Below are 25,277 nucleotides of genomic sequence, written 5' to 3'. Positions count from 1 at the left end.
GCCATGTATTTGAAAAAGCTCTTTTTGTTGTGTTTGACCTCTCTCACCAGGTTTAACTCTAAGGAGGCCTTAGCTTTCCTAGTTGCTTCCCTACATCCTCTGACAATAGCCTTATATTCTTCCCAAGTGGCCAGCCCCTCCTTCCATGATCTGTACACTTTCCTCTTCCATTTGAGCTTACCCAGTAGTTCCTTGTCCAACCACACAAGTCTCCTGGCTCCCTTCTTTGACTTTCTACGTGTCCGGATGCACTGACCTTGAGCTTGATAGAAGCAGTCCCTGAATGCCAACCAACTATCTTGGGCCCCTTTACCTTCAAGCAGCCTTGTCCATGGGATTTCCCCCAGCAACTGCTTGAAAAGGTCAAAGTCGGCCCTGCTGAAGTCCGGGATAGTAATTTTCTCTCCCTAAATGTTCTGATTCAAGATGACATCTAGTGAAAAAAAAAAACATAGAGCAAATCATTGTACTCATTATTAGCCAGTTTTGTCAAATATGTTTTTCATGCATTTCATGCTGCACTTGTCAGGGTTTAGGTAAAGTTTTCAGGTTTTTCTTATTTATTAGGGAGAAAAAACTCAAAACTGTGTACTAGCTTGGATATGGCATTTCAAATACAGATAATGCTGACACAGAGTACATAAATAGTTTTGGGTGGTTTTATACTTTCCTTCAGAATATTATATGGATTTTCGGTCAACCACAAGGAAATTTTTTACAGCATTCTGCACAACTTCTAAGCTTGGGAAAATCTGGACAATGTCGAGAGTGAACTTTTATTTACAAGATCTACTTATGCGACCTTTGTTTTATCTTTTCTTTTTTTCCCTCACAGAGTGGAATTTACTATGATCAAAGAAATTATAGCAGCCTTAGATATAGTAAACCGGTTCCTTCCTACCATACTCGGGTCTGTCTCCTCTTTTTCTAATGTGTATAAAATGCATATATTTTTCTTGCTTTTACTGTATGAAGTAAACTTCTCTCTCTTTCTGTCTATAACACTGCAGATTATTACAGCCAATAGTTACAATTGTGTTTCTTGGTTTTAAGGGTTGCCTTTTGTAAAACGGATGCATAACATGCAAACCACTCTGGGTTCTGCATATGTGGGGTTTTAAATTTAAAGTTGTGTCATGCTTGCTGTATGATATAAAGAAAACAAATCGCAGCTGTGACACTTTCTCAAAGTCCTATTTAAAAAAAAAAAAGGCAACAAAACATGTTTAGTACCAATATACTATTTTCTTCTATAGTAATATAAATGATAAATGAGTTGTCTGTCATGAGATGAGTAGGATCTTCCAATATGTGCAGCTAATGTCATGGTCAGGTTTAAATAAGTAGCTAGAGGAGATTGATGTCTTTTGAAAAACACTTAATTTTCTGTCATTCTCTTGTACAAATATTCTGATAAAAATACTAGATTGCCTTAACTGATGTTGTAGATTATAGTTTCAAAGGCAGCATGTTTTCCTGGAGTGTTTATCCACACTTTTCTTGAAATACCTGTCTATTATAGATGTAAAATTTACTATTTCGATCTTTAGGACTTCTGGGGAATATAGAGCAGCATATAAAAAAATGTACACAGAAAAAAATATTTCTGTCTTTTTCTATTTTTCACACTGCAGTCATCTTCTTTATACAGTGATCCAGTGGCAACAACTAGGAGTTACAGGGTTAGTACAATGTAAAACAATACCTTGCTTTTCTTGAGATGTTTGAATGGCCCTCGAATGTAAAATCACATGTTTCTTCATAGGCATCACCTTCTGTAAGCACTGGTTTGATAAGAAGTATCAGTTTGGTTCGTAAGCACCATTTGCATGGTTGCCTTAAATTTGTGTTGTGTGGCCATGAGGCTTGACAGTACCTGTGTATTTTTTTTTCATATTTTGAACTAAAGCTGCAGCTTGTGCGTGTCATTTTGTCGAGGCATTCAGTTTAATGCTTTTAACATTGTTAAATTGCCTCTTTAAAGTGTCTTAGCAGTTGCTGTTTTACTGGTCTCTCTACAGACAAGCATAAAGCTCATAAGTACAGCAATGATGTTGAAGAATACTGGAATTAGAGCAAAATAATCCAAGCACACCAAGTAACTGCACCTATAATACTAGAAAAAATATCTAAGGAAGTTAAGCATTTGAACAGGAAAAATCATTGTCAGGAGTTTGCAGAAATTTGTGGTTAATTACACTTCAGATGCTTTGAAATAAGATGCCATATTTAAATTTAATAATTATACTAAAATTTAATAGGATGAAAATCTAATCTCAGTTTTTGCAAAAAGTGGTTAGAAGTGCCATAAGAATGGCTAAGATGGCTCTACAAAAAGTCGTCTTAGTGACATGCATGCCTGAAAATGTATGCCTTTTGCTGCTACAGTAGTGCAACCTATGCTGCCATTTAGAGACGTGATAAACCTGTGCAGAAAATCATCAGCTATTTTTATGTAACATTCTTACACAAGAATAGCAAGAATTAGATATTAGTTAGTGCGGTCTTGTTTTATGCTTGGATTGCAAACAGAGATACTTACTTTTTTGGCTCTGGGCATATTCTTGAGAAACCCTTAGAAGATCCAGTGAGAGAACAAGACCATAATGACTGCTGTTACATATAATTCTAGTATGTATGTAATTATAATTTCTAAAAGCTGCCTTTATAGGTAGAGGGAAAGCAGCATGAAACTAAGTTCTAAATTTTTTTAAATGTATTGCCCAGAGCTGGTTTTATTATCCACTGCATAAAAGACTTTGCGTTTGCATCCTGAAACATTCTCCTTCAGTTTCCAGGGTGGACTAAAATTTCAGAAGGATTCAGAGCAGTGAAAAACAAAATTGCAATTTAATTTTTTTTTTTTTCCTGAAAATGATTAAGATTTGGTATTTTTTAAAAAACTGTGGCAATTTTTCAAGGAAATTCTTAAATTGATGTTTGGAAATAAACATCCTAAATAGCAGAAAAGAGCAGGAAATGCTGCTGGAAAATTTAAAAAATTTTATCCCTTCAGGAAGTATAATATTAACTGGAAAATGCATAGATGAGGTAAGATAAGCGTACATTACAATATGTAAGAATTAGAACATATAAGACTGTGGCGTAATTATTTCTGTGATTTAATATAAATAGTATTTCGTTCCCTCCTTCTCAGGCATCTTTGTGTGGTGATGGATTACGTAGCTCATATAGTTCCCGCACTGTAAGTGTAAATAGGCTTTTGGTTGTTTCTTTCATTATCTTTGTATTCTGGAGACAAAAAAATCTGTGCAAATTGTGAAAATTTCCTTCATAACTTTTCTTTAGCCATCTGAATACAGTTATTCTTCAAGAGCAAGCTCAGTTCGAAGTAGTCCTGTGGTGAGCGTTCCTTTTGCATGATTTGCTGAATGCTTGGATGCTAACATGCGCCAATTATGAGTTATTTACGCATGGCATCATTCTGCTGAGCAATACACAGACTCAGTTAATCAATTCTTCATTCAAAAGGTATAATTTGCTGGAGGTGTGATTTTTAGCAAGATGTGAAGTTTTAGCAGTTAAGTGTAGAAGGAAGGAGGAGTTTGTTTTCCTAAACATCTTTTAAAAGTTTGTGATGTATATACATGGAAGCAGTTGGAAACCAGAGTGTAGTACATGATGGGGGATACCACCTTATGTCATAGTTGGGGCAGGCACATGAAACAATTACTACGACATGTGCGAAAAAGTCTTTCTTTCTGGGAAGATGACTAGCACAAACTTTATTATATCATGCAGTAAGAAACAGCTGGCTCATTTGTATGGTGACCAGTATTCAAAATGCAGAGGAATTTGTTGTTGGATCTGTATTGTGTTAGAAGTATCATTCCAAAGCCAGCTTTTCATGCTGCAAAGTGATTTTTCGATAGTTCTACTCTGTTCCTGCACGGAACAACTATTGGTTTCATTGATGTGGCTACTCTTTGGTCATGCTACACAAAAAGTAGTCCTTTTTTTTTTTTTTTCATTTTTCACATAATCTTAAAAAAGTTACAGAATTTGAACAAAAACAGATTAGCTACAATACATGTCAGAGGGAATTTTTGAGGATGTAGGAAAGAGGGAATTTTGTTGTAGCTTTATGAAGTTCCAAAACTTAAGAGGTATAAACACCCATTTGTAAAGTCTCTGGAACTGTGAAAATACTATTTATCTCCTTAGTTTCTCTTAACATTAAGATTAATTTCTTAAAAGTATCCAATATGGGAATATATGTACCAGATCTCTTTATGCTGGGGTACCCTTCACTCACACTAGTGAATGTTTAACAGAGTCCGAAGTATCTGTTTAGTGATCTGAAAAGCAGACAAAGTAAAAATCTTACTCATAACTTAACTTTCTACTGGTTTTGTGGTTAATAATTTGATTTCACTCTGAGTTGTGCATTGGAAGCCAGCTCAGTACTCACAGGAAATTGAAAGAAAAAGTGAGAGAGAAGATAGAAGCAGAGTACAAAACGCTGATGAAAATCTGTGTGTCGTATCTTCATTTTAAACTGTATTGGTTTTGATAAAGCTGTTGAGAAAGAGAGGCACAAAATGCATAGATGGAGAAACAGTAAGGTTTATCAGACGTGGACTTTTCAACAGCAAAAATAAGTTGGTTTTGAATGAAAAAGCAAGTTGTGATCATAGAATATGTTTGTAGATGCTGACTTGTTTGTTCTTTGGATGTCAGCGTAATTAATGTAAGCAGAATTTATTCTGTGACAAGAATAAATTGCAATAATGGAGATTTAAGTTAGGATTTCCTGTTTGTTTCTTTTTAAATAAAATTCTGTGGTGTCATCTTCTCTTTTCTTTCACTCTTCTCCTTATCTTTTGAAGTCCTCTGATTTTTCTGATCAAAGTGAAACTGCTGCTGACTATTTCAGTCGTTCCAACCGCAGGGGAAGCATTATTTCTGATGCAGATGATGTCCAAGGTTTGAATAGTGTGAGTGTAATATTTATTCTTATACTGTGGTGAATACAGCAAATGTACTAATCGTGGATTTTCTTTTCACACTCTGAAAGAGTAAATACTATAAAAACATGCAGAGATATCGAATGGCAGATCTGTTGAAGGCCATTTCTTTTTGTATTAAATGTCCAGAGTGTGAATTTTTAAGAAGCATGCCACTTTATTTAAAGGGGGATTTTGCCTGTTGCTATAAGCACGTGACAAATATTAACATTTCACGTTCTTTGTGTGTAATAAGCTTAGACATCTCTTAAATGTAATACACTGTGTGTTTGTTTTTTCTTAGGGAAATGTCTAATTTTGTGTGTATTTTTGGAACGCTACTAATGAGTGTAGTGACAAAAATAAATACTTGCCACAGTATCCTCGTTACTGCATTTTACATTCATCCAAGATAAGATTTGATCAGAATCCATTACTGGAGTGATCATTGTTGGATATGCTCTTGTACTGAATTGCAAATCAATGGAGCACGTTACAGAAAAATTATGACCGCTTTCCTGTGCATCCCTTTAGCCTGAATATTGTTTACACAAAACCTAGCTGCCTTCTTTTTATTGTTGCTATAAGTCCTAGAAATTTTTATTCCTTGTCATCAAAACTTGTGTTTCAGTAGTGGTAAAAATGAGGAAAATTCTGTTCTTAGTCATGTCCTTGAAATAACACTCAGGACTAGAATATGCAGTAGGAGAGACTGAGAGAACTTTGCTTATTTAGTTATTTTGCTGTTTCTGTGATTCTTCATTTGGATAGTTTAATGCTCTTATAGTGCTATGTGACTTGTAGGAATGCATGATAGTTATCATCTGTACATGCTCAAAGTATGAGAGACCGATCATTTCTCTAGTTTAAATTGTAGCTTTTTTAAAAAATTATTTCTCTTAATAAACTCGCTTTTCTGAAGATTATGCTCTTTTAAAAAAAATGTGGAGGCTGAGACTGGAATTGTTACCTCCTCAGTTGCTTTTATCATTATCGTTATGTACTATTAGATTCCAAATGGATATTTTTGTTTATTGTAAATCAGATCGATTGGATTCTTCAGTTCGTTTTATCGTTATAGTGGTGGCAAATAGTTGCGATTTACAATTTCAATACATCATTGGAGCTGGTCAATTTGCCATGAAAATGCAATGTTGCTTCTATAGAAACCACAATATAAGAAAAAAGAAAGATCTCTTAAAGTAGCATTTATTTCTTCTTGTAGCAAACTTAAAAATCTCTTGTCCATGGGCTGGAAGAAAAATAAATGTTCTCAGAGAAGCAAGATGTCTAAGATACCATTCTCAATATATCATACAAGTTTTTGAGAACATGGCAGCATGTTAAATCTGCATTTAATTCCACCTATTTTGATTCCTAGAAATTTTGAAAATATGAAAATCTACAATATAATTTTGCAATATCAGAGTTTCTGAAATAAGAAAGGGGGAGTGGTAGTTCTCTTGCTTGGGCTTCAGTTGAGAAAATATGAATTTAAATTATTTTGTGGGTTGCTATTAATTAGTACACTTCCATTATGGGATTTTACATGGATTGTTTTTGTCCTGATGCAATTGCAGGTTTCACAGAAGAGATTGAAGGAACAAATGTGTTTTCTAAAAACTAAGATATTCACACTGATGGCCTGAAGTGCACTTGCATGAAGCTTTGTTTGTTATGCCACCAAGTATTGTAGTCACTGTTGAAATGAACATGTTTTGTTGTTCTTTTTACTTAAGTGTATATATACAGTACTTCAATATTGTAATGATTTCTTCTTCTTTTAAAAAAAAGAGTTTCTGGCATTTTCTTTACAAGCATTCATTCATTTTCCAGTTGAGGTAAAACCTATTTTTTCAGGCTGAATTATTTTTTTTCCTGTCTTAGTCTCTGCTAGCTTCTGGTACTTTATTCTTTCATTTTTCAAAATTTGACACAAGATGGTGATCCAGTAGTTGTATCATTGCAAAAGATGTGTTGTGATCACTTTCCTTTTTCTTTTTCAGCTGGAAGAAAAAAGTGAAAAATCACATTCAGAAATATTTTCAAGGGTAAGAGTTTTCAGTTTAAAAATTATTGAAAATCAGTGCTCATCCACAAATTTACAAGCATTAAAGTAGTTCAGAAAGTATAAATGTTGTATAGATGTATAAGTATTTAATTTAATGTATAAATAGATGAAGTAGAAATGTTTTAGTAGAGTGTGCATTACTCATTTCTAAGAGCTTGCAAAGAAATATTTTTAAACATATTTTTTTATCTACAAAATTAATGCTTTGCTTCCTTTATTTCCCAAGGAAGTAATTTTATTCTTCATTTTAATTCTAGCAAGTATTAGTTTCTAATAGAATTTCTTTTCTGTGTGAAAAATACCAATCTTGAAAGGTTGAATTTTAAAAGACTAGGGCTACAAAAATTCATATGCTAGATTCCGCTAGAGACTTTTTCTGAATCCTGGGTGAAAGAGATTATAATTTTGAAAAATATTTTAAACTTCTGCAGTTTTCTAGGGCTAATAGCTTCCTTATGAAAGTCTCTGAACAGACCACTCAAAACTGTAGTGTTATGATAACTGATAGATCATCAAAGAGAACCCAACATTTCACCAAGAAGAAACATTAAGTGCTGGAAAATAATGGAAAATAGTGTGTATAAGCTAATACTAAGAAATAGTAAAAAAGAGAGAGAAGTGTTCTCTGACTGAAGTATGAAGAGTAATGTCAAGAATACCAGAAATGATGGTATGATCCCTGATACAATGTATTTCCTGTTTTAAGCCATCATCTCGCAATTCAGTAAGTGCAACTCCTCTGAGTGGCAACTCATCTAGGAGAGGAAGTGGAGACACGAGCAGTTTGATGGATCCTGATGCCTCCCTCAGTGAATTACGGGTAAACGGCACTTTTAGAGAATTTAGAGCTTATTTAAAATTGTGCTTGTGATTATGACAAATTTTTCTTTGCTACAAAACTTTTTGTTTCTTCATAGTAAGGAAAAGCTCTGAGGATGTCGCAGTCACAAAAAATTTCCGTGTTTATCGTGGTAATTTGTTGTGTTCCTAAATATGCTTCTTAACAGTTTCAGTTATAGTAAAGTAAGACTTTGTTTATGTCAAGTTTGAAACAATTCTGTTCTTTTTGAGGTGACTTGGGTTCAGGGATATGAACAATCTCAATTTCCATCAAGTTTCGAATTAATGATGATTCCTGTGAATTGTTACAGGCTTTGGCGTTTGACAGAAATGCATGTAACCCTTTTAATGCTTTTTCAACTATAAATTATTTCCCCATACTTCTCACACAACGGTTCATTCCTATGTCCTGCAGGATATCTATGATCTTAAGGACCAGATACACGATGTAGAAGGGAGATACATGCAGGGACTTAAAGAACTAAAGGTATCAGGGCTGTTCGCAAGCATGCATTCTTTATGGGTATTTCTGGGTAACAGAGGTATCACTGGTTCCACTAACTAGATAAGACTTTACTAACAAGTTTTTGAATTTCTTTAAAGCATGTATCTAACTTTTAATGCATAGAGAACATCAGCTTAAATTTGTCATGTGAGTTAATTACAATTTAAATATACATGAGATAGTATATGCTTGTTATTTGTTTTCTGTTAAAATAGTATTAAAACTGAATATTTTTAGCAGGTGTTTTTGGGTAAGGTACTGAGAGGCCCGATTGGTTTTTTGTTGTTTTTTTTTGAGAGTCATCTAGTAGATAAATGAATATTCAAAATAGTTACTATGTATTGAACGGGGAGGAAAGAAAAGAGATATAGTTTTTGCAAAAACTTAAATTAACAATTAGGCTTCCAACTTTCAGCAAATACTGCATCTTATAAAGCAAAACCAAAGTAATAATTTTTGAAAGATGTGCTGAACTGAATTTAGGCTGGCATGCTTCTTGCAGAAGATTAATTTTGTTTTAATCTTTTGCTGTTAAGAAAGAATTGGAGGGTTTTTTATACTTACTGTTTAAGTTCCCATTATCTTTGTCTAAATTATAGGTTGGTATTTTCAACATTAGGTTAATGAGATTTGTCTGTATTTTGACTTATTTAAATTAGTATTAAATTAGTATGCTTTTCTTTTGTAAGTGTTTGCACAATTAATAGTTTGCAGTTAATTTAGAATATGATTATTTTCCCCTCTTCCACTTAGAAGGGAGAGGGAATACAGCAAGTGATATGGATTACAGATACTTCTCAGGATATTTTTGTTCACTTTCATGTTATCTAATTGTGAGTGGCTCCATGTAAAAGTGAAGAGTTCTTTCCATATTTGTTTTATATCCATATAGAGACTAAATTTAAGGAAAGCTGCTTATACTAGACCATGCTGCTTTGAATTTCCTTGATGAAACAATATATTAGATGATAAAGAGAAAATACATAATTTGAGCTGTTCATTGTAGCAATAATTATTTCCTCTTTAGAGGATAAGTAATTTTGAATCTGATAGCCCTATGCTCAGATGAAATATGTCTTGTTTTTAATTGTACAGCCATATGAATATTAAAAAGACTTCAAAGAGCACTAGAGTACAAGATTATTAGACATAACTATGATTATACTAATTTGGAATAAAATGTGAGATTGCTTGATATTTTCAGAATGAATGTAACTTTCATGCTTTTGCATGTTTGCCAGCATATAGTGATTACTGTTCTGAGACATTACTGATTAGTATTATTCATGGTAATCTATTAGTTACCAAAGAGCAATTGCAGTAGACAGTAAGATCTTATCTATGCTTGTCTTACAAAATGGAATTGCTACTATACTACTGTTAGTAGTGAATAATACGTTTCTAAGTTAATTTGCCTTCCATAGAGATTATTTTGGGAACCCTTCTTTCTGATGAGGAAAGTACTGCGTTACTGCCTTTTCCTCAGCTTCTGCTTTAGCAGTTTTGTCTTGTATATGTTAGAAGAGTCACTAGGATACCTGCTTTTACACTTCAGGTGTTTTTTCAGTGGTTGAGTAACACTGATGTGTAATTGCATAACCTTTCAGTCTCTGATTGCTCATCCTTTGTGCTACTAAGAGTGTGGTTTTCGCCTGGCTACAAATCTGCTGAGTGTCAGCAGAATAAACTCTAATGTGGATAGTTCTGATTTAGTTAGGTCTTCAAATCTTTTCATGTCTCAGTTTGATCTAATTTTGTTGATTCTTTCCATATTCTATTACATCAATTAGAAAGGAATCTCTTTCCTTTCCTCTTTTTTGTGTGTGCAGTTAATAGAGCACTTCATGTCTGCTGGGATTAATAATCTTGTTCTAGCTAGACAGGCTAATTTGCATAGCCCTTTGGCTCTACTGGTAGAAATATGGGTGGTGTTCCTTCATAGCTTTAGGTTATGTGCAGAGTCTTATTATCTATCTTCATTCCAACGTGTTCCCACTGCTTCATCCTTCCACATCCCACTACCTCTTTCAGGTGTTTCAGAAATTGTTCCAAGTCTATATTTCTCACTAAACTGGAAGATTACTGAAAGTACCTGGAATTTTTGAACCATCAGGAACATGCATAGTACTTTACTTTAAAAGAAGAAACAGTTTCAAAGAAGTCTTAGCAATGTTCCAGCTCTTTTAGGTAGTCATAAAGTCTTAGACATAGCTTGGTTTCTTTCTTGAAAGTAATTCTTTCTCTTCTGTCTCAAAATCAGTCTACTGCTCTCCCATTAATCTGTTGATTAATGACATTTTGAGCCCTAACCTTCTCAAGGCTTGAGTCCCAGAGCACATAGCATTCAAGAGGCTGAGACAACTGGATTTGATAAATCTTGCGGGAGTGGGCAACAGTATCATTGCTGTTTTCAGCTGGCTGACAAGATGGGACAGACTCCTTTTAGAGGCGCACCATGACAGGGCAAGATGCAACAAACAAAATCTGCATTGTAAGGACAGAAATTCCAGTTAGACCTCAAGAAAAAGACTTTTCACAGGGAAGGCAGTCAGACACTGGAACAGGTTGTCCAGACAGGTTCTGCAGTATATCTCTGGAGATACTTAAAATGAACTGGAGATGAGGTGTGACCAAGAGCTTGTCTTGATTGGCCCTGTTTAGTTAGGAGATTGGACCAGAAGGCATTCAGACACCTTCCAACCTAAATTACTACATGGCTCCACTCACCACACTCTCAGAAACAAATTGGATTTTTTTTTCTAGTCATAGCATTCTCTTGTAGTGAATTTTCTTTGCTGTTTGCTATTTACTACTTCCCAGATGATAATGGTACCTTTCTTATGTTTTCACTAGTTATACTATCTTGTCTCCTCATCTGTGTTCTATCAGGGTATGTCTTAAGATATTTTTCCTGGGGTTTCTAAAATACTATATTTCTTCAGCACAAAATTCCAGTATTCAATGAAGGGAACCGAGAGGTATAAACACATGTGATTAGGATAAAATTCTAAAAGGTATCTTGTTGTATCTTTCAAGAATTTAATTCAGAAACAAAAATTTTTGTGTAATTTTACAGTAAAATAGATAGAAGTCTTCACCATTTTCTTAGGAAACAGATTGTTACCATCTTCTCCTCTCATATCTTAGTTCTCCTTTCTGCTTTTTGGAAAACCCAAGCCTGGTGCCCTTCTCCTGCTAGTACTTCTGCTGTCATAACACAAATAATTAAACATTTAAATTATGATACTTATGCCTTCAAAGAACAGGTCACATGAAATACTAGGGATTTTTAGTACCGCACAGATCTACTGTGGAAAGGAATTGGGTTAATAGTTCTTTTTCAGTTATAAAACTAGGACTCTGAAACTCAATTTTTGTATTTTTAAAGGAATGCACAATGAAGTCATTGCATGTTTAAAAGTGCCCAGAGTAATAGTTGTTGTAGTATTGGAATAGTTGACATTTATTACAGTGCTGAGAAAAAAATAATAGGATAAAATAATTTCGGTAAATGTGAGAGAATTGTGTAAGAGGGTATATATAGCAAGGCATATGTGTACATGCAGATAGAGAATCAAGCATGTGAATCTTTACTTGATTTTTTTTTTCTTTAAACACTTCGTAAGAAATAGAAGGAAAACGTCTGCTTAAACAGAGAATCGTTATTACTGAAAAAATGTGACTACCTTAGAACTGCTCTGTTACCTCAGATTCAGGAGGTAACAGAGCACTGCTTAAATGAGCATTAAGTTACTCTTAGAGTTAGTTCTTTTTTAGTTGTTTAGTTGTCAGATTTGTTGCCGCATTCTGACGTGTTGTTTCACGCATACAGTAAAAATACAATAAAGTGTGCTATTACTACTTCATCCATGTGAGTAAAGCTGTGAAGGTGTCGAGTAGATAATGCAAGTTGAATTTTATGTTGTGATTTTCATACTTTTGTAATGATAGCTTTTTGTTGTTGGGTATGACCTAAACCAGAGGAATGGAAATTGAACTGTGACTTGATATATCTAAAGGGAAGACAAATATAATTTAGAAACAAAAATGGTTGCATATTTTTACTGTATAACAGATAGCACTCTTCAGAGTTATGGTGGCATTTTAGCAATATAAAAATGCATTAACTAACATATGCCTTTCTACTACCTATAGGATTCTCTAGCTGAAGTTGAAGAAAAGTACAAGAAGGCGATGGTTTCCAATGCTCAGCTAGATAATGAAAAAAACAACTTGGTTTACCAAGTGGATACTCTAAAGGACGTTATTGAGGAGAAGGAAGAACAGATAGCAGAGTTCTACAGGGAGAATGAAGAGAAGTCAAAGGTACTGATTTTTAAACTTTCTTTTTTTCTAATCATAAAGTTAAACCGTAGAATTGCTTATTAAGAACTGCTTAAACCTGGACTGCTTAGTAAGAACAGTTGAAAACATTTGGGTTAGTAGTCTATCTGTCTCAGTGACTAAAGATGTTTTGAGTATTGGGGGAGTGTGTGTGGTGTTTTATTTTTGTTTTTTTAAATAAAAACCCAAAATAACACCAGCCCTTCACCCCCATCCCCTGGAAGAAAGAAGTTATTTGATTAATACTCTATACTTGAGATAAATATGACTTTAGATCAAATACAGTATTTTCAGTCCTACTTTCTTGGAAAGGGAAGTTCAGATGTCACAGCTTTTTCCAAGTGTTTAAATAAATTCAGCGTCTGAGCTTTTACTGTTAATGCTGTGCTGGCAACTTTTCTATTCTACATGGTACTTACTATACAGAAGATTTTATTTGGTATCTGTGAAACTTACCTGGAACAGGTGCCATGATTTTTAGCCACTTGTAGTTGCAGTAATTTCTTAGATAAAGTTATGATAACTGATATTACTAACCTTTTCAAACAAGCCAAATAATTAATCTATTTTATATAGGAATTGGAAAGACAGAAACACATGTGCAGTGTTCTGCAGCATAAGCTGGATGAACTTAAAGAGAGCCTTCGACAGAGAGATGAATTGATAGAGGTATGTTCATATGAGATAGTTTATGGTAGAACTTGTGCAAATACAAATGGTGTAAGATTTGAATGGTAACAGCCATCATAGGCAAAACAAACTTAAATGCTATCTTTCATTTTAAAGAAAAACAATTATCTTGTTTTAGTGGGTAGAATTTAAATTATCAATCTTTCTGTAAATATAGAAAGAATTGGGGGCCGGTTAGCTCAGTCAGTAGAGCATAACGCCAAGGTCGCGGGTTCGATTCCCGTTGGGTCCCCATGTGTTGCCTGATCTAGTTGAGAGGTGGCGTCCCTCGCGACAGGGAGGCTGGATCAAAATGATCTCTAAGGTCCCTTCCAGCTTAGGCCATTCTGTGATTCTATACACAGTTGAAAATTTTTCTGCAAGATTTTCACATGTGTTATGTCTTGTAAAATATTTAATTCCTGTGAGAATCATGGTTCTCTCATGAATTTTCCTCGTAACTTTTTGTCCTTTTGAGGGCAGAACTAATGTTTGTATAGCCAAAACCTTTTTGCATAGGCAAAAGTTCTGGTGCATGGATAATACCAAATGTTACTCTTTTCCTTTAAAAAAAATTTCCATTTTAGTTATTTCATTTTTTTGTGAGCATCAACCACTGAAGTTTGTAGTTGTAAATATTAGTTTACTTACCAGTCAAGCACCCTTTTCTTCCGGAAAAAAATAAATGTATCCTAAAATTCCAGAGCTGTTATCAGTCTTCATTTTAAAATGGTCTACAGAGATACATATTGTCAAGAGTATGTCCATTTCCCATTGATTTTAGGTCTAGCACTGGAAGTCAATTAGTGCTTTGTTTTCCTGTCAGCTTTTGGTTTCAGTAAAAGTTGATGATCTTTAAGTGTGCGGGCCAAAGTTTCCACTGCCTAATTTTCAAAAACTATGTAATACTGATTTCTTTGATCAATTTCTATCTCCACTAAATTCTTTTGCTGTCTGGGTAGGACAGTATACTAACTCCAAAAGACTTCTGAAAAGTAACCATCTGTCATGGTTACTTAGAAAATAATATGCTTTGTGAACTAGAGTTGATATGACTTACTAGCAGAAGAAAATAAATAAGATAAAATAAAATAAATAAAATAAAATAAATAAGTAGCAGCATTTTGTGACAGATTAATCCTGGCAAGCAATAAAACTTAGCGAATTCTGGTTGTGGCACTGTCACTTGCTCAAGGTTCTTTGACTTCACTGTGAATTAAGAAAAACTTTTTTCTTTCTTCTCTGGTTCTTGTTTGTTTGGGGTTTTTGTTGGGTTTTCTGTGTAAGTATATGAAACCAAAATACGTGATAGATTTCTCTGGAGCATTTGCTTTGGTACCATGTAGCGTATGTTGAAGGTTCACTAAATGCATGCAGTCCCATCAAAGATTTGACCCGTATTTACCATTTCTTGAGTAACCTCTCTTATCTATTAACACTAACAGAACTGAGCTTTTTGTAGAAAGACATTGTTTTCTATTCCCAGATGTGAAATTAAGTTCATTCATTAGGAGGGCAAAAAATTCTCTAGCCCTAAAAAATTCTTATGTCATCTTCATACGTAAAATTACATGAGCATAGCAAAAGTCTTTAGTTATGTTTGCAGGGCAAGCAGCAAAACACAGTGTTAGTCAGGTAAAAAACTAGGACCACGCTTGGAAGGTATTAATGTAGTATCAGCAGTTGTATTTCACTTGCAGGATGCTGGATTCAAACCTCTTTGTACTTTCAAGAAGACTTTCTGTTTTATCAAACGCTGATAAAACCACCCATTAACATTAGTATACACTTCCAAACGGAACTTGAAGGTATCTGAAGGAAATTACAACAGGGTTATTTTCCTATAGAAAGGATGTTATCCCCAGCCTGTTACTGCTACTGTGAACTGTTACTGAAGAAAAGTAGCTCTGGCTGCACTAAATCCTCCTATCAATGTTTTTGAAGAAAATCACTGGCTCTTCTCTTGAATGAATTATTAAGAAATAAATTATGTTAGGTTGCACCCTTTTTCTTCATGCTCATCAACTCCTTGGCTGACTTTTACTACTTCATTTCCTTTATCTATTTCAATGTGTTTTTTCCATTTCCTTACTTCTCTTTCCTCTTTTATTCTTTCCTCATCCTATTTACTGCAGGAGAATCAGCGCATGCAGCAGAATATAGACTTCATAACCAAAGAGGTGTTTGATCTCCAGGAGACAATTAATTGGAAAGATAAAAAAATAGGGGTATGAATCAAATATGGGGGAAAGGTATTTTTTTCATATTAGAAGTAGATGGATGCTATCCCTTTCTCCCCTCTCCCCTGGAATGCTGTGTACTCTGAAGAAGTGAAGGCCACTCCCAGTTTAAATACTTAAAATGTTTCACAGTCTTTCTCTTGTTTAGAAAATGAGCTCCACTTAATCTTTACTAGCATAATGATGAATAATACTAATTAAGTCGATAACATAATAAACTGTTATGTTTTATGATTTTTTTAAAAAATATTTTTCCCTTATGTTCAGTGCTTGAAAAAGTCACCGTTTCCTAATTCTTAACAAAGGTCAAAATGGCCTGGATCTGTATATTGATCCATAGTGACAAAGCAATAATATATCTTTATACAGATTTGATATTGCTTTTAAAGCTTTTAATCTCCTTAGAGGCAAATACAATTTTCAAAGCGTGAACGGTTCAAACCTTCCTCACAATTTGACTCCTGCCTGTGTTGTCATCTCAACAAGTTGTGTAAGAATGAGTGGATTTTAAGATTGTCTGTACTACCTCAAGTAAGAAAGATGAAATACCGCAAATAGTGGAACCTGGAGCGCTGCAGAAGCTGGGGGTCAAAATGTAGAGGAGCCTCAGTGAATATTGTAGATCATGTTTGCATTTGGTGTATCTAATGCTAAAAAGTATCATCTTGAATTGGCTTCTGCAGCCAACTTGTGCATTCCTATATTGCACTTCTGATCCTTCTAGGGCTGGTTAGCTTGGATGCAATGCTGAACCAACCTGATTTTGTGAAACCACACACGAAATACCAGAATTACCAACTACTGGAATTGGAACAATGGTTGTGAGGGACCTTTCGAGGAGCATCTGTAGGGCTCCTGTGTTAGGCAGGAAGGTGGTACAGAACTGTGTTGCTACTCACTACACAGCTAATGATGGTCAGGCAGGGTTTGTCAGCTTTGCTCCTGGCCAGCACAGAAGCAGTGAACCTGAGTTGGCTTGATCCTCAGTGATAACTATGTGACCATGAGCTTGTTGCTGTTCTGGCCCACAAGCAGATTGCCTGGTGGTGAGATGGAGTTAAGTGCAAAGTTTTTAAAAAGGAGATGTCTGCCTCTTAGTGGCTCTAGGGACACTTACACCAGATTGTGATAGGTGTAGATTTTTTTTGACAACTGCTGTATTTGCCGGAGTTCAAGCCACTTTGAAAAGTTATATTTTAACCAATGGTGCCCAGTTTATAAAAGCCCTGTTGTACTATCTTTTTCAATCCATATTTATTTCATGTTTCAGTCCTTCAATCCATATTGCAGTCTTCACTTTCATCATAAAATAATATTTCAGTGTGTTTAAGTTTTTTCTGAACTTTATTCTGAAACATTTTTTTCTTTAACCATATTCTTTCCATAATTACTCTTCATCTTGTGTACCAGTCAGTCTCAATTTGTGCAAGTACTTTTTTACATTAAAAATATGAGTTAGTATAGAGCATAAAATTTATCCAGTATTCAGCATAAACCAGCTACCAGTCAGATTAACGAGAAAGATATTTTTTTTTTTTAAGCCAAAATTTACTTGCCAGTTTCTCTGTTGTTGAAAACACTAACTGGATATTTTTCTAGTTCTTATTGCCATCTTGGAGTTGAAATATCTTCGTTCTTAAAACATAAAAATTGCTGTCTTTCTCCTGTTATTTAAAAACATGTACTTACTTTTCTTAGGTCACAGTTCCTGAGTCTTTCTCCCCAGTACTGCTTAACTTTGCTAGTTTTTATGCTATTTGAGCTTCAGAAGTCTCTGAGAAGCTTCACAAAGGAGTGAAAACAAAGTTATAAACACTAGAATTGTAACTTAGTTTTACAATGCAAGACTGATGCTGCCTTAGAGGAAGGAATAGAAGCAAGCAGAACAGAAATAGTATAGGTTGGCCTTCTTTTATTGATGTTTCTACACTGTGATTGAAATTTGCACTTGTATTTAGTCTTGAATTATATAAATTTGAGGACGCCAAAGTATAACTGCCAGATTTTATTCCTGAAATACACAGCTGTTTTACTGTTCGATGGCTGCAAATTGTACATGCATCGCCACTTTGAAATTAACAGTGATGTGTCCGAGTTCGGTTATAGATTTCATGAAGACTTTTGGAATATTTAGAAAATAGACCCCCAGACAAATCTGCTGCCCGCACCCAGTGATCAGATTTGAATCATATTGGTGTGTTAAAGTGTGCCTGCAGAGCCTAGTTGTCCTGATTTCTGCTCCTCACCCGAACAGGAGATTTTTCAGAAGTAGGTTTAGTACAAAATAACTCCTGAGCATACAAACACCAGCAGTTTCACTAAAGTTTTTCAGTGTTGAGTAATGACCGCTAATCTCTCCAGATATAAATATGTGGTTATCAGTTTTGTTTCCTTCCCCATCAGAATTTTCTGATTTCCAACACTTATGCTTAGCATGTGAAGATAGAAAGGATGTTTTGGCAGGTCAACAGCATCACAGGACACCACTGAGCACACGGGATCTGTGTCTGTGCTGTGATTCTGGTCTTCTGTGTTCATTCTCTCAAGTGGGTGAGCTTACTTCCCCCTCCATCTCTGCTGCCGTTCTTCATGTATTGGCAAAGGTGTGTGTATCTTTAAGTGGAACAACAGGTGATGTAGTGATTAAGGTTCTTCACACTGTTTATAACATACTCAGAGATCTAGTAGGTGTTAGGAAGTAAAAGGACATCTTACGAGTTCTTAAACTATCATGTGACAGCTAATACTTTCACATATGTTGAATTATCTGCATATTAAGTGTTACATACTAATAAAAAAAGTGCAACAGCACTTATTTTTCTATTGAAATTAAGAGTAATGCATTAAAACAGTGCTCCAGGATAGAATTCCACATAATTATTAAAATTCAGCATACTGTAATTGTCATGTGGAGCAATTAACAATACAAAGATATGCACCTTCATTTCTTTCTTGATATCAGTCCATTCCTAAACATTCGTGCATGACATAAGGTTTAGTTAGATAATTTTCTTGGCAAAATATGTTTACACTTTTGCAGTTGCTGCATGATGAAGATTGTTTGTAATGTGTGCAGTAGTGAATCTGAATGGAATACTGGGCCATTGCCCAGTCAGGCAAGTGTGCATTTAACTGCCAGGTAACACAGCCCCAACATAGGTGGGCAAACCCATCTACATCCATGTCATGCTTTTAGCTGTGATCATTTTTTGTGCTAGATTAGCGCAGTTAGCATTTGCTTTTTTTTACCTCTAAAACTGCTTTAGTTTTAGAAAAAGGTGGCTGTAACATTTAAAGTAGTAAATAAACTGGTATTTGTAAATGGATGACAGGCTTATACATTCAAGGTTTTTTATGAGGTAAGATTTCTACTTGCATACCCTATAAAAAGTAGAGAAATCAGTTCAATGGGTGTAATGTTTTAGGTGTATTAAGAAGAGTTGATCTTTATGTATTCCATTTAGTTTATTGAAATTTACCAAAAATAAAATCCACTAAATAAAAATCTATCACAGATGCTAAGACTCACTTAGGAAAAGTTATGTCATGACAAATGTGCAGCAATGAGCCTAGATACGTGGCTAATAAAAGGTAGTTATCAGAGATGTTTGTTATATATATATAAAATACCCTTTTTAACCTTTTTTACTTGTATTGAGCTCTTTTTCTTTACTTGTAGAAAATCTCTCTGCTATCTGTCATATGCCTTTTCTCTGTGCCATTCTTTTCTTGCTATCTGCCTGAACCCAGGCCCTAGAAAGACAGAAAGATTACTTTGACTGCATTAAGAATGAGCGAGATGAGCTCAGAGAGGAGTTGGCTGACCTGAAGGAAACTATGAAGAGAGGAGAGGTATGTTGGTAGTAGTTACTTTACAGTAACAGAAATCCAAGAATGGGGCATGAAATCAAGGTCAATGGAAAAGAGAAAGAATGATTACTGTTCCAGTGCAGTCTCAAAGCCTGACCTTAGGGTAGGGCACATATAGTGCATTTTGTTGTAACTGTTTCAATCAACTTGAAAGGTGGGGTTTTTTTAAAAAAAAACCACAACAAACGCAAAAACTCAAAAAACCTTTTCTGTCCTATTATATTTTAGCACTGCTCTTGTATAAATAGATTTTGTTGTTGTTGTTGTATTTTTAGAAACATGGATTAGCTATAATTCCAGATGTCACTCCAAATGGTGATGTAAACCATGAATCAGTGGTTGGTGCAATAACAGTTGTATCACAGGAAGCTGCTCAGGTCCTGGAATCTGCAGGAGAAGGACCACTAGGTAAAACTACTCCAACATGCTTTATAGAGTGTTTGGGTGTTTGTTTTCCTCCTATGCAGTTTGTTGTGATTTATAGTCACAAAACAGGTACCTGTGATGCTTCTGGAATACATGCTTGCATAGCTTTCAAGATTGGGATTATTTTTTTTGTGGTTTTTTTTTCCTCTCAGTAAAAAGACAGATTTTTCTTTTGAGTAAAAAAAAAAAGTAATAGTATATGCTTAGATATTTGTAACCGATTAGATCTCTTGTTCCAGTTTCTGTTTTATTATTGTCAGAAAATAGCTTGCATGAAAGTGTAGTCTTCTGGATTAGTATGTTTTCTATTGTGTTTCATGAAAAAAGAATCTTTAAAAATATGTATAATCAATGGAAGAACTTCTGTTACAGAAAACAATTCATTGTATATTCTTTCCCCTTCCGTGAAATACTTCTGGTTTTATTAGTATAAAGCAAGTGCAGTCTTCCATCATATTTATTAGAAAAAAAATATATGTTTTGAAGTCATTCAAAAAATTACATAGAAAGATACAGGTTTGGAGAGCCTTTATTTTAGCATACAATAACATGTATGTCATTTTGTTGGAAATGGCAGGCTTAGATATTGGGACAAAACTGTGTTTTATTAAAAAAAACCCTTGGGTTGTTTAATTAACTTTCAAGAATTAATGAAGTCAGACATCTTACTTTTAAAATTGTTATAGTAATAAACAGTGGGAATTAATTTTTTCCCTTTTTTTCTGCTATTAACTGAAGGCTGGCATGTTGTTATTAGTGAGATATCATTCTTATGCTCCTACTGCTTTAAGTTTGAAGAGCATTTTATTTGAAAAATAACAAAATTATGAAAAATATGTTCTTAGTTGCAGATTTCTCTGTTTTTTAATTGAGTTCTTTTTTCAGATGTCCGACTACGAAAATTGGCTGGAGAAAAGGAGGAATTATTGTCCCAGGTAAAATAAGCTAATCTTTTCAGAAATAGACCTTTGTGTATTCTTTTGCAGACTGTTAATAGATTAGCAATAAACAAATACTACGCATAAAAAGTGCTTAGTCAAATACTTACTCACTAGAACAAAATAAAATTACCTGGCTGGCTACCTGGAATTACCAGGTCTTTTCACTAGTGTCCTCAGCCAGGTGATTTTGATCTTGGTTGGTAGAGAACCCTCATTTTGCTAGCTGGTTAGATGAAAACTAAATGGCTGATGACTACTATTAGTGCATGTACTTAAAGTTGTTCTTTGTTTTGTTTTGTCTTACTTGGAAATACTAAAATCAGTAAAATTACATTCTTATAAGTTCAAGTGGTACTATTTCTTTGATCATTTCAGTTACTCAAATAGAAAAATAATATTATCCAAGTAGTTATATTATAAAACAGTTCAGTACTGAGTAAAGAGGACTCAAAAAACAACATAGCCATTCAACAAGAATGTTAAGAATACTCTAGTGTTTATGCTTGTAGTTGAACACATTGCAAATTTCAAGTGGCATTGTCAACATTTAGTTTTACTGGGAATGTAACAATTTTAGTATAGATCCTTGATTTAGCATGCCAATATATTCTAGTGTTGATTAAAGACATTAAATGTAATTATCAAGTGTATAAAGAGGTGTATGCATATTTATCATCGTGTAATTGTGAAAATAACTTAAAATATTTGTTTCATGGATGGGAGTTTTGCATGTATAACTTCCATGCTGTTTGTCTATAGGACGATATTTTGATAAGAAAGTTTATAAAAGTAGCTCCCATTTCTTCTGTAAACTCCAAACACAGGGGACAGAGCTGAGGAATCAACAGATTTTCACAGAAGAGTACTTCTTTTTCAGGTCAGAAAACTGAAGATGCAGTTGGAAGAAGAACGACAGAAATATTCTAAAAGTGATGGCATGAATACAGATATCATGGGCTTGGAGAACGGTTCTGACCTGCAGCTAATTGAAATGCAGAGTAGGTATATGGTTATTGTTCCAGAGGTATTCTTACTGGGGAGAGGAAAGAGGCTTTTCCAACCCTTTTTCTTGTGTTGTTGTGCCGTAGTAGTATTGTGAAGCAGCTGTTGTTGAGCAGCTCTTTTTTTGGTGATATATCTTCTTGCAGGAAGTTTCTCAATGCAGAATAGCTTAAAAATCTGCCTCTTTCAGTGTTGAATAACAACATTCTGGCAAGTTGTTTTTCAGTTGATTACCTTGCCTAGAATGGGTGCCACTACTTGGACAATTTCAATTTTTACATGGTAGAATTTCAGCTGAAATTTTTCTTTATATATTCTGGGTTTTTTGTTTATTGAATTTTTGATATAGAAACTTATTCTAAAATACTGTTATTCTCATTAAAAGGGAAACTGCCAGTTTAGAGAGCTGTTTTGAGTAATATCTTCATGTCAATTTTTATCTAGGAGATGCCAACAGGCAAATTAGTGAATACAAATTCAAGCTTTCAAAAGCTGAACAAGATATAACTACCTTGGAACAAAGCGTAAGTGTTTCTTTCTTCCTATTTATTGTTGCTATTCTTACACTTCCTCTGCACACTTTCACAATACTTCTTTTCAATAAAAACTATGAAAACATATGTCATAATTTGATTTACTGATTGTTCTTTAGTTTGCACATGGCACCACTTTTCCATTTTTCATGTAATTGAATGCCTAAGCATAGTCTATCCATAAAAGAAAATAATCTGGAGTTAACAAATTAAGATGTGAATGTACAGCAGAATATGAAGAGGGACTGAAGCTACTAGTTCAAGAAAATCAATTCATGTAGCTTAAGTACAATAAAGTTGTATAGACTGTGTAAAGTACTGCTTAATTCTTTAACCTTCTGTATCTTCTCAGCAGTGTCCTGCATTCTGTACCGTTTCCTGTGACCCTCACCACAGAGGACCAAGCAGTTTTCTGCCCACAGTTTATTTTACTGTTTTGTTAGTTCGTTTAAACGCTCTCCTTTGCTATTGTGGCTGCTGCTAACAGTTAAACCTTCTCTTTCCAGAGGGAGATAGTATGGATAATTCACGGGATGCCTTGTGTTACAGTGGCTTTTTAGAAAGGGAAGAACAGCTGGTAGCAGGTGAGCTCTGGGTGGAACACTTGAGTAATTGTTCCTTTTGTCTTTTTTGGGTTTGCAGATTGGACGTCTTGAGGGGCAGGTTGTGAGGTATAAAAACGCAGCAGAAAATGCAGAGAAAGTAGAAGATGAACTAAAAGCTGAAAAGAGGAAACTTCAGCGAGAGGTAATTGACTTGATTTCCTTTTCAGCTCTATGCCCGTTTCAGTCCTGAACTGCTCTTTTACCTCCAAGCTCTGGTTTGGGGGGTTTTTTTGGTAATCGTTGTTACAGCTTTTAGGTGTTCTTTGAGGAGATTTCTGAGTCTATCAGTGTTGTGTTCAGAAGACAACTGTTGCATATAAAAGTAATACTAATTACAATTCAGTGCACTACTTCCTTGAAAAGAAGGATCCTAAGTTGTGTTTTCTCTTAAATGTGATAACTTTTACTATTTTAAACTAATCCTTTCATACAAATTACTGGGTGATGGTCCCTATGTCACTTGCCGGCCTGGGAAGTTTCCAGAACGCATCCCAGGATGCTGGGAAGAAGCCGTGTTTAATTGAGCTGTTGATCGCGCTTGCTGAAGAGCTGCTGCATGACTCCATTAGAAAGCGTAACTTGTATTCTTGATGTAATTTCCTCTATCAAAGCTTAAGGACAGCAGAAAGTCTAAGTAAACCTAAAGTGATCGTAACTTTTGCTTTCATTTTGTAGTTAAGAACAGCACTGGATAAGATAGAAGAGATGGAGATGACCAATAGCCACTTAATGAAAAGGCTGGAGAAAATGAAGGCAAATAGAACTGCGCTTTTATCTCAACAGTGAAATGGAAATTGAAAATACAATGTACTGCTCCTTGAATAACTAGCCCCTAGCTTGTTTTTAAATACAGACTTTCACTGGCACAAACTATTTGAACACTGAGCTGTTCATAGGTGTTTTAGTTTCTTAATTAAATGGCATACTTCTTTTTGTAACTTATGAGAGAATGAAATTTCCCATGTGAATGACAGCAATTTTTCCATAGCGTTTGATTCTACAGTCAGAGCTGGAGCACAATACTGTATGTTTGACTTTAGCGATAGAAAATATTTTTACAACTGTGGAATCAAGTTTACTCACGATCTCTTTTGACTGCTTTGATGATGCTTGATGCTCAGAGACAACTGCATGAATTCAAGATGACCCTGTATTATAAACTAACGTGTATTTGCTCAAGACATCACACAGCACAAGTGCCTTTTATATGGTGCAATTTAGTCTTCATTGTTGAAATAACATTTGAAATCAGATAACATTTTATTTTAAGATACATTTGGGATATTCACTAGACTTTATACATTTTGAAAATACATTTTTGTAAAATATTTAAATTTATAAGAAAATTAGGGACTGTATATAAAAAGCTGCTTTTTTTTTTGCATGGGCATATGTGAGTTCTAGGCAGTTTTGTCAAATACTAGCCTCTGATTCTCTTAGTATTAAGAGTGCAGATTTTAAAAACTTCTGTTGTACCCCATCAAATTATATGTCATCTGCTGCTTAAGTGTGAATTGAAATTTTAGGGTGGGAGGAAGGAGTGGGAAATGTGGCTAAGGAGTTTATTAAATGGACACTTTACTGACTAAAACCCGATGTTTTGTGTTTTCTTTTAAATACTGAGACACCAACAGGATAGAGCAAAATCTTTGCAGAATAGTAATTTCTGATCTCCATACCTTTGAAAAGTGTCTTTTTGGCTTTGGAGTAATGAGTTGGAAATTTTTTTTTTATTTTTTTTTTTGCATTTCCTATCCTAGTGTGTTGCTCTAACAGTACTGGCAGGCAGGAGAGGGGTGGTACAAGCAAGGAAGAAATTTCTGAAACAGTGTGTGGGATTTTGTCTATTGCTTACTCTTTATGGACAGTGAATGCTAGTAAGAACTTTCACTCTTTTCGTGCTGGCAAATCACCAGTGGGAAACAAACATCATCTGCAGAGGCAATTCTGAAGTATTTGAAGTGGTGCTGCCCTGTGTTTGACTTCCCTTGAAGCCAGCAGGAGTCCAGCATTCAATCTGAGAGGAGTCATTCTTTTGGACTTCTATCATGCTTTCCTGTTGCAAACTGTTACCCTTCAAGAGTATATCACAAAGCAAGGTGAGTTTCAGGACCTTTACGATCCAGCGGGTTAGTATTTCTCCTTGGGTCAGAGCAGCTTTCCAAAGAAAAGCCATCCTAGCAGTACAGAACTGAAGTTTTCTGTCTCTTGGTTTGGAAGCCTCTTGGACCTGGAAAAGAAAATGCCTTCCCTCTTGACCAACC

General features: G+C 34.8%; 1 protein-coding gene across 1 annotated transcript; it reads left to right on the top strand.

Annotated features, from left to right (window-relative positions):
* Positions 1 to 835: 835 nt before the first annotated feature.
* Positions 836 to 24,482, top strand: LRRFIP2 (leucine rich repeat (in FLII) interacting protein 2; the record flags this gene model as incomplete). Its single annotated transcript, XM_009874713.1, has 19 exons — positions 836 to 910; positions 1,635 to 1,682; positions 1,766 to 1,810; positions 3,158 to 3,205; positions 3,310 to 3,363; positions 4,851 to 4,958; positions 6,974 to 7,018; positions 7,745 to 7,858; positions 8,294 to 8,365; positions 12,539 to 12,709; positions 13,304 to 13,396; positions 15,532 to 15,624; positions 19,387 to 19,488; positions 19,782 to 19,914; positions 20,818 to 20,867; positions 21,751 to 21,871; positions 22,320 to 22,399; positions 23,051 to 23,155; positions 23,689 to 24,482. Coding segments are annotated over 19 exons (1,668 nt in total), but the record flags the coding sequence as incomplete, so codon positions are not given.
* Between the last annotated feature and the right edge of the window lie 795 nt (positions 24,483 to 25,277).

This window comes from Apaloderma vittatum, unplaced genomic scaffold (genome assembly GCF_000703405.1).
Source record: "Apaloderma vittatum isolate BGI_N311 unplaced genomic scaffold, ASM70340v1 scaffold13030, whole genome shotgun sequence".
In the NCBI taxonomy this organism is placed as follows: domain Eukaryota; kingdom Metazoa; phylum Chordata; class Aves; order Trogoniformes; family Trogonidae; genus Apaloderma; species Apaloderma vittatum.
Note: the sequence above shows the minus strand (reverse complement) of the source record. Positions and strands in the feature narration are given on the sequence as shown.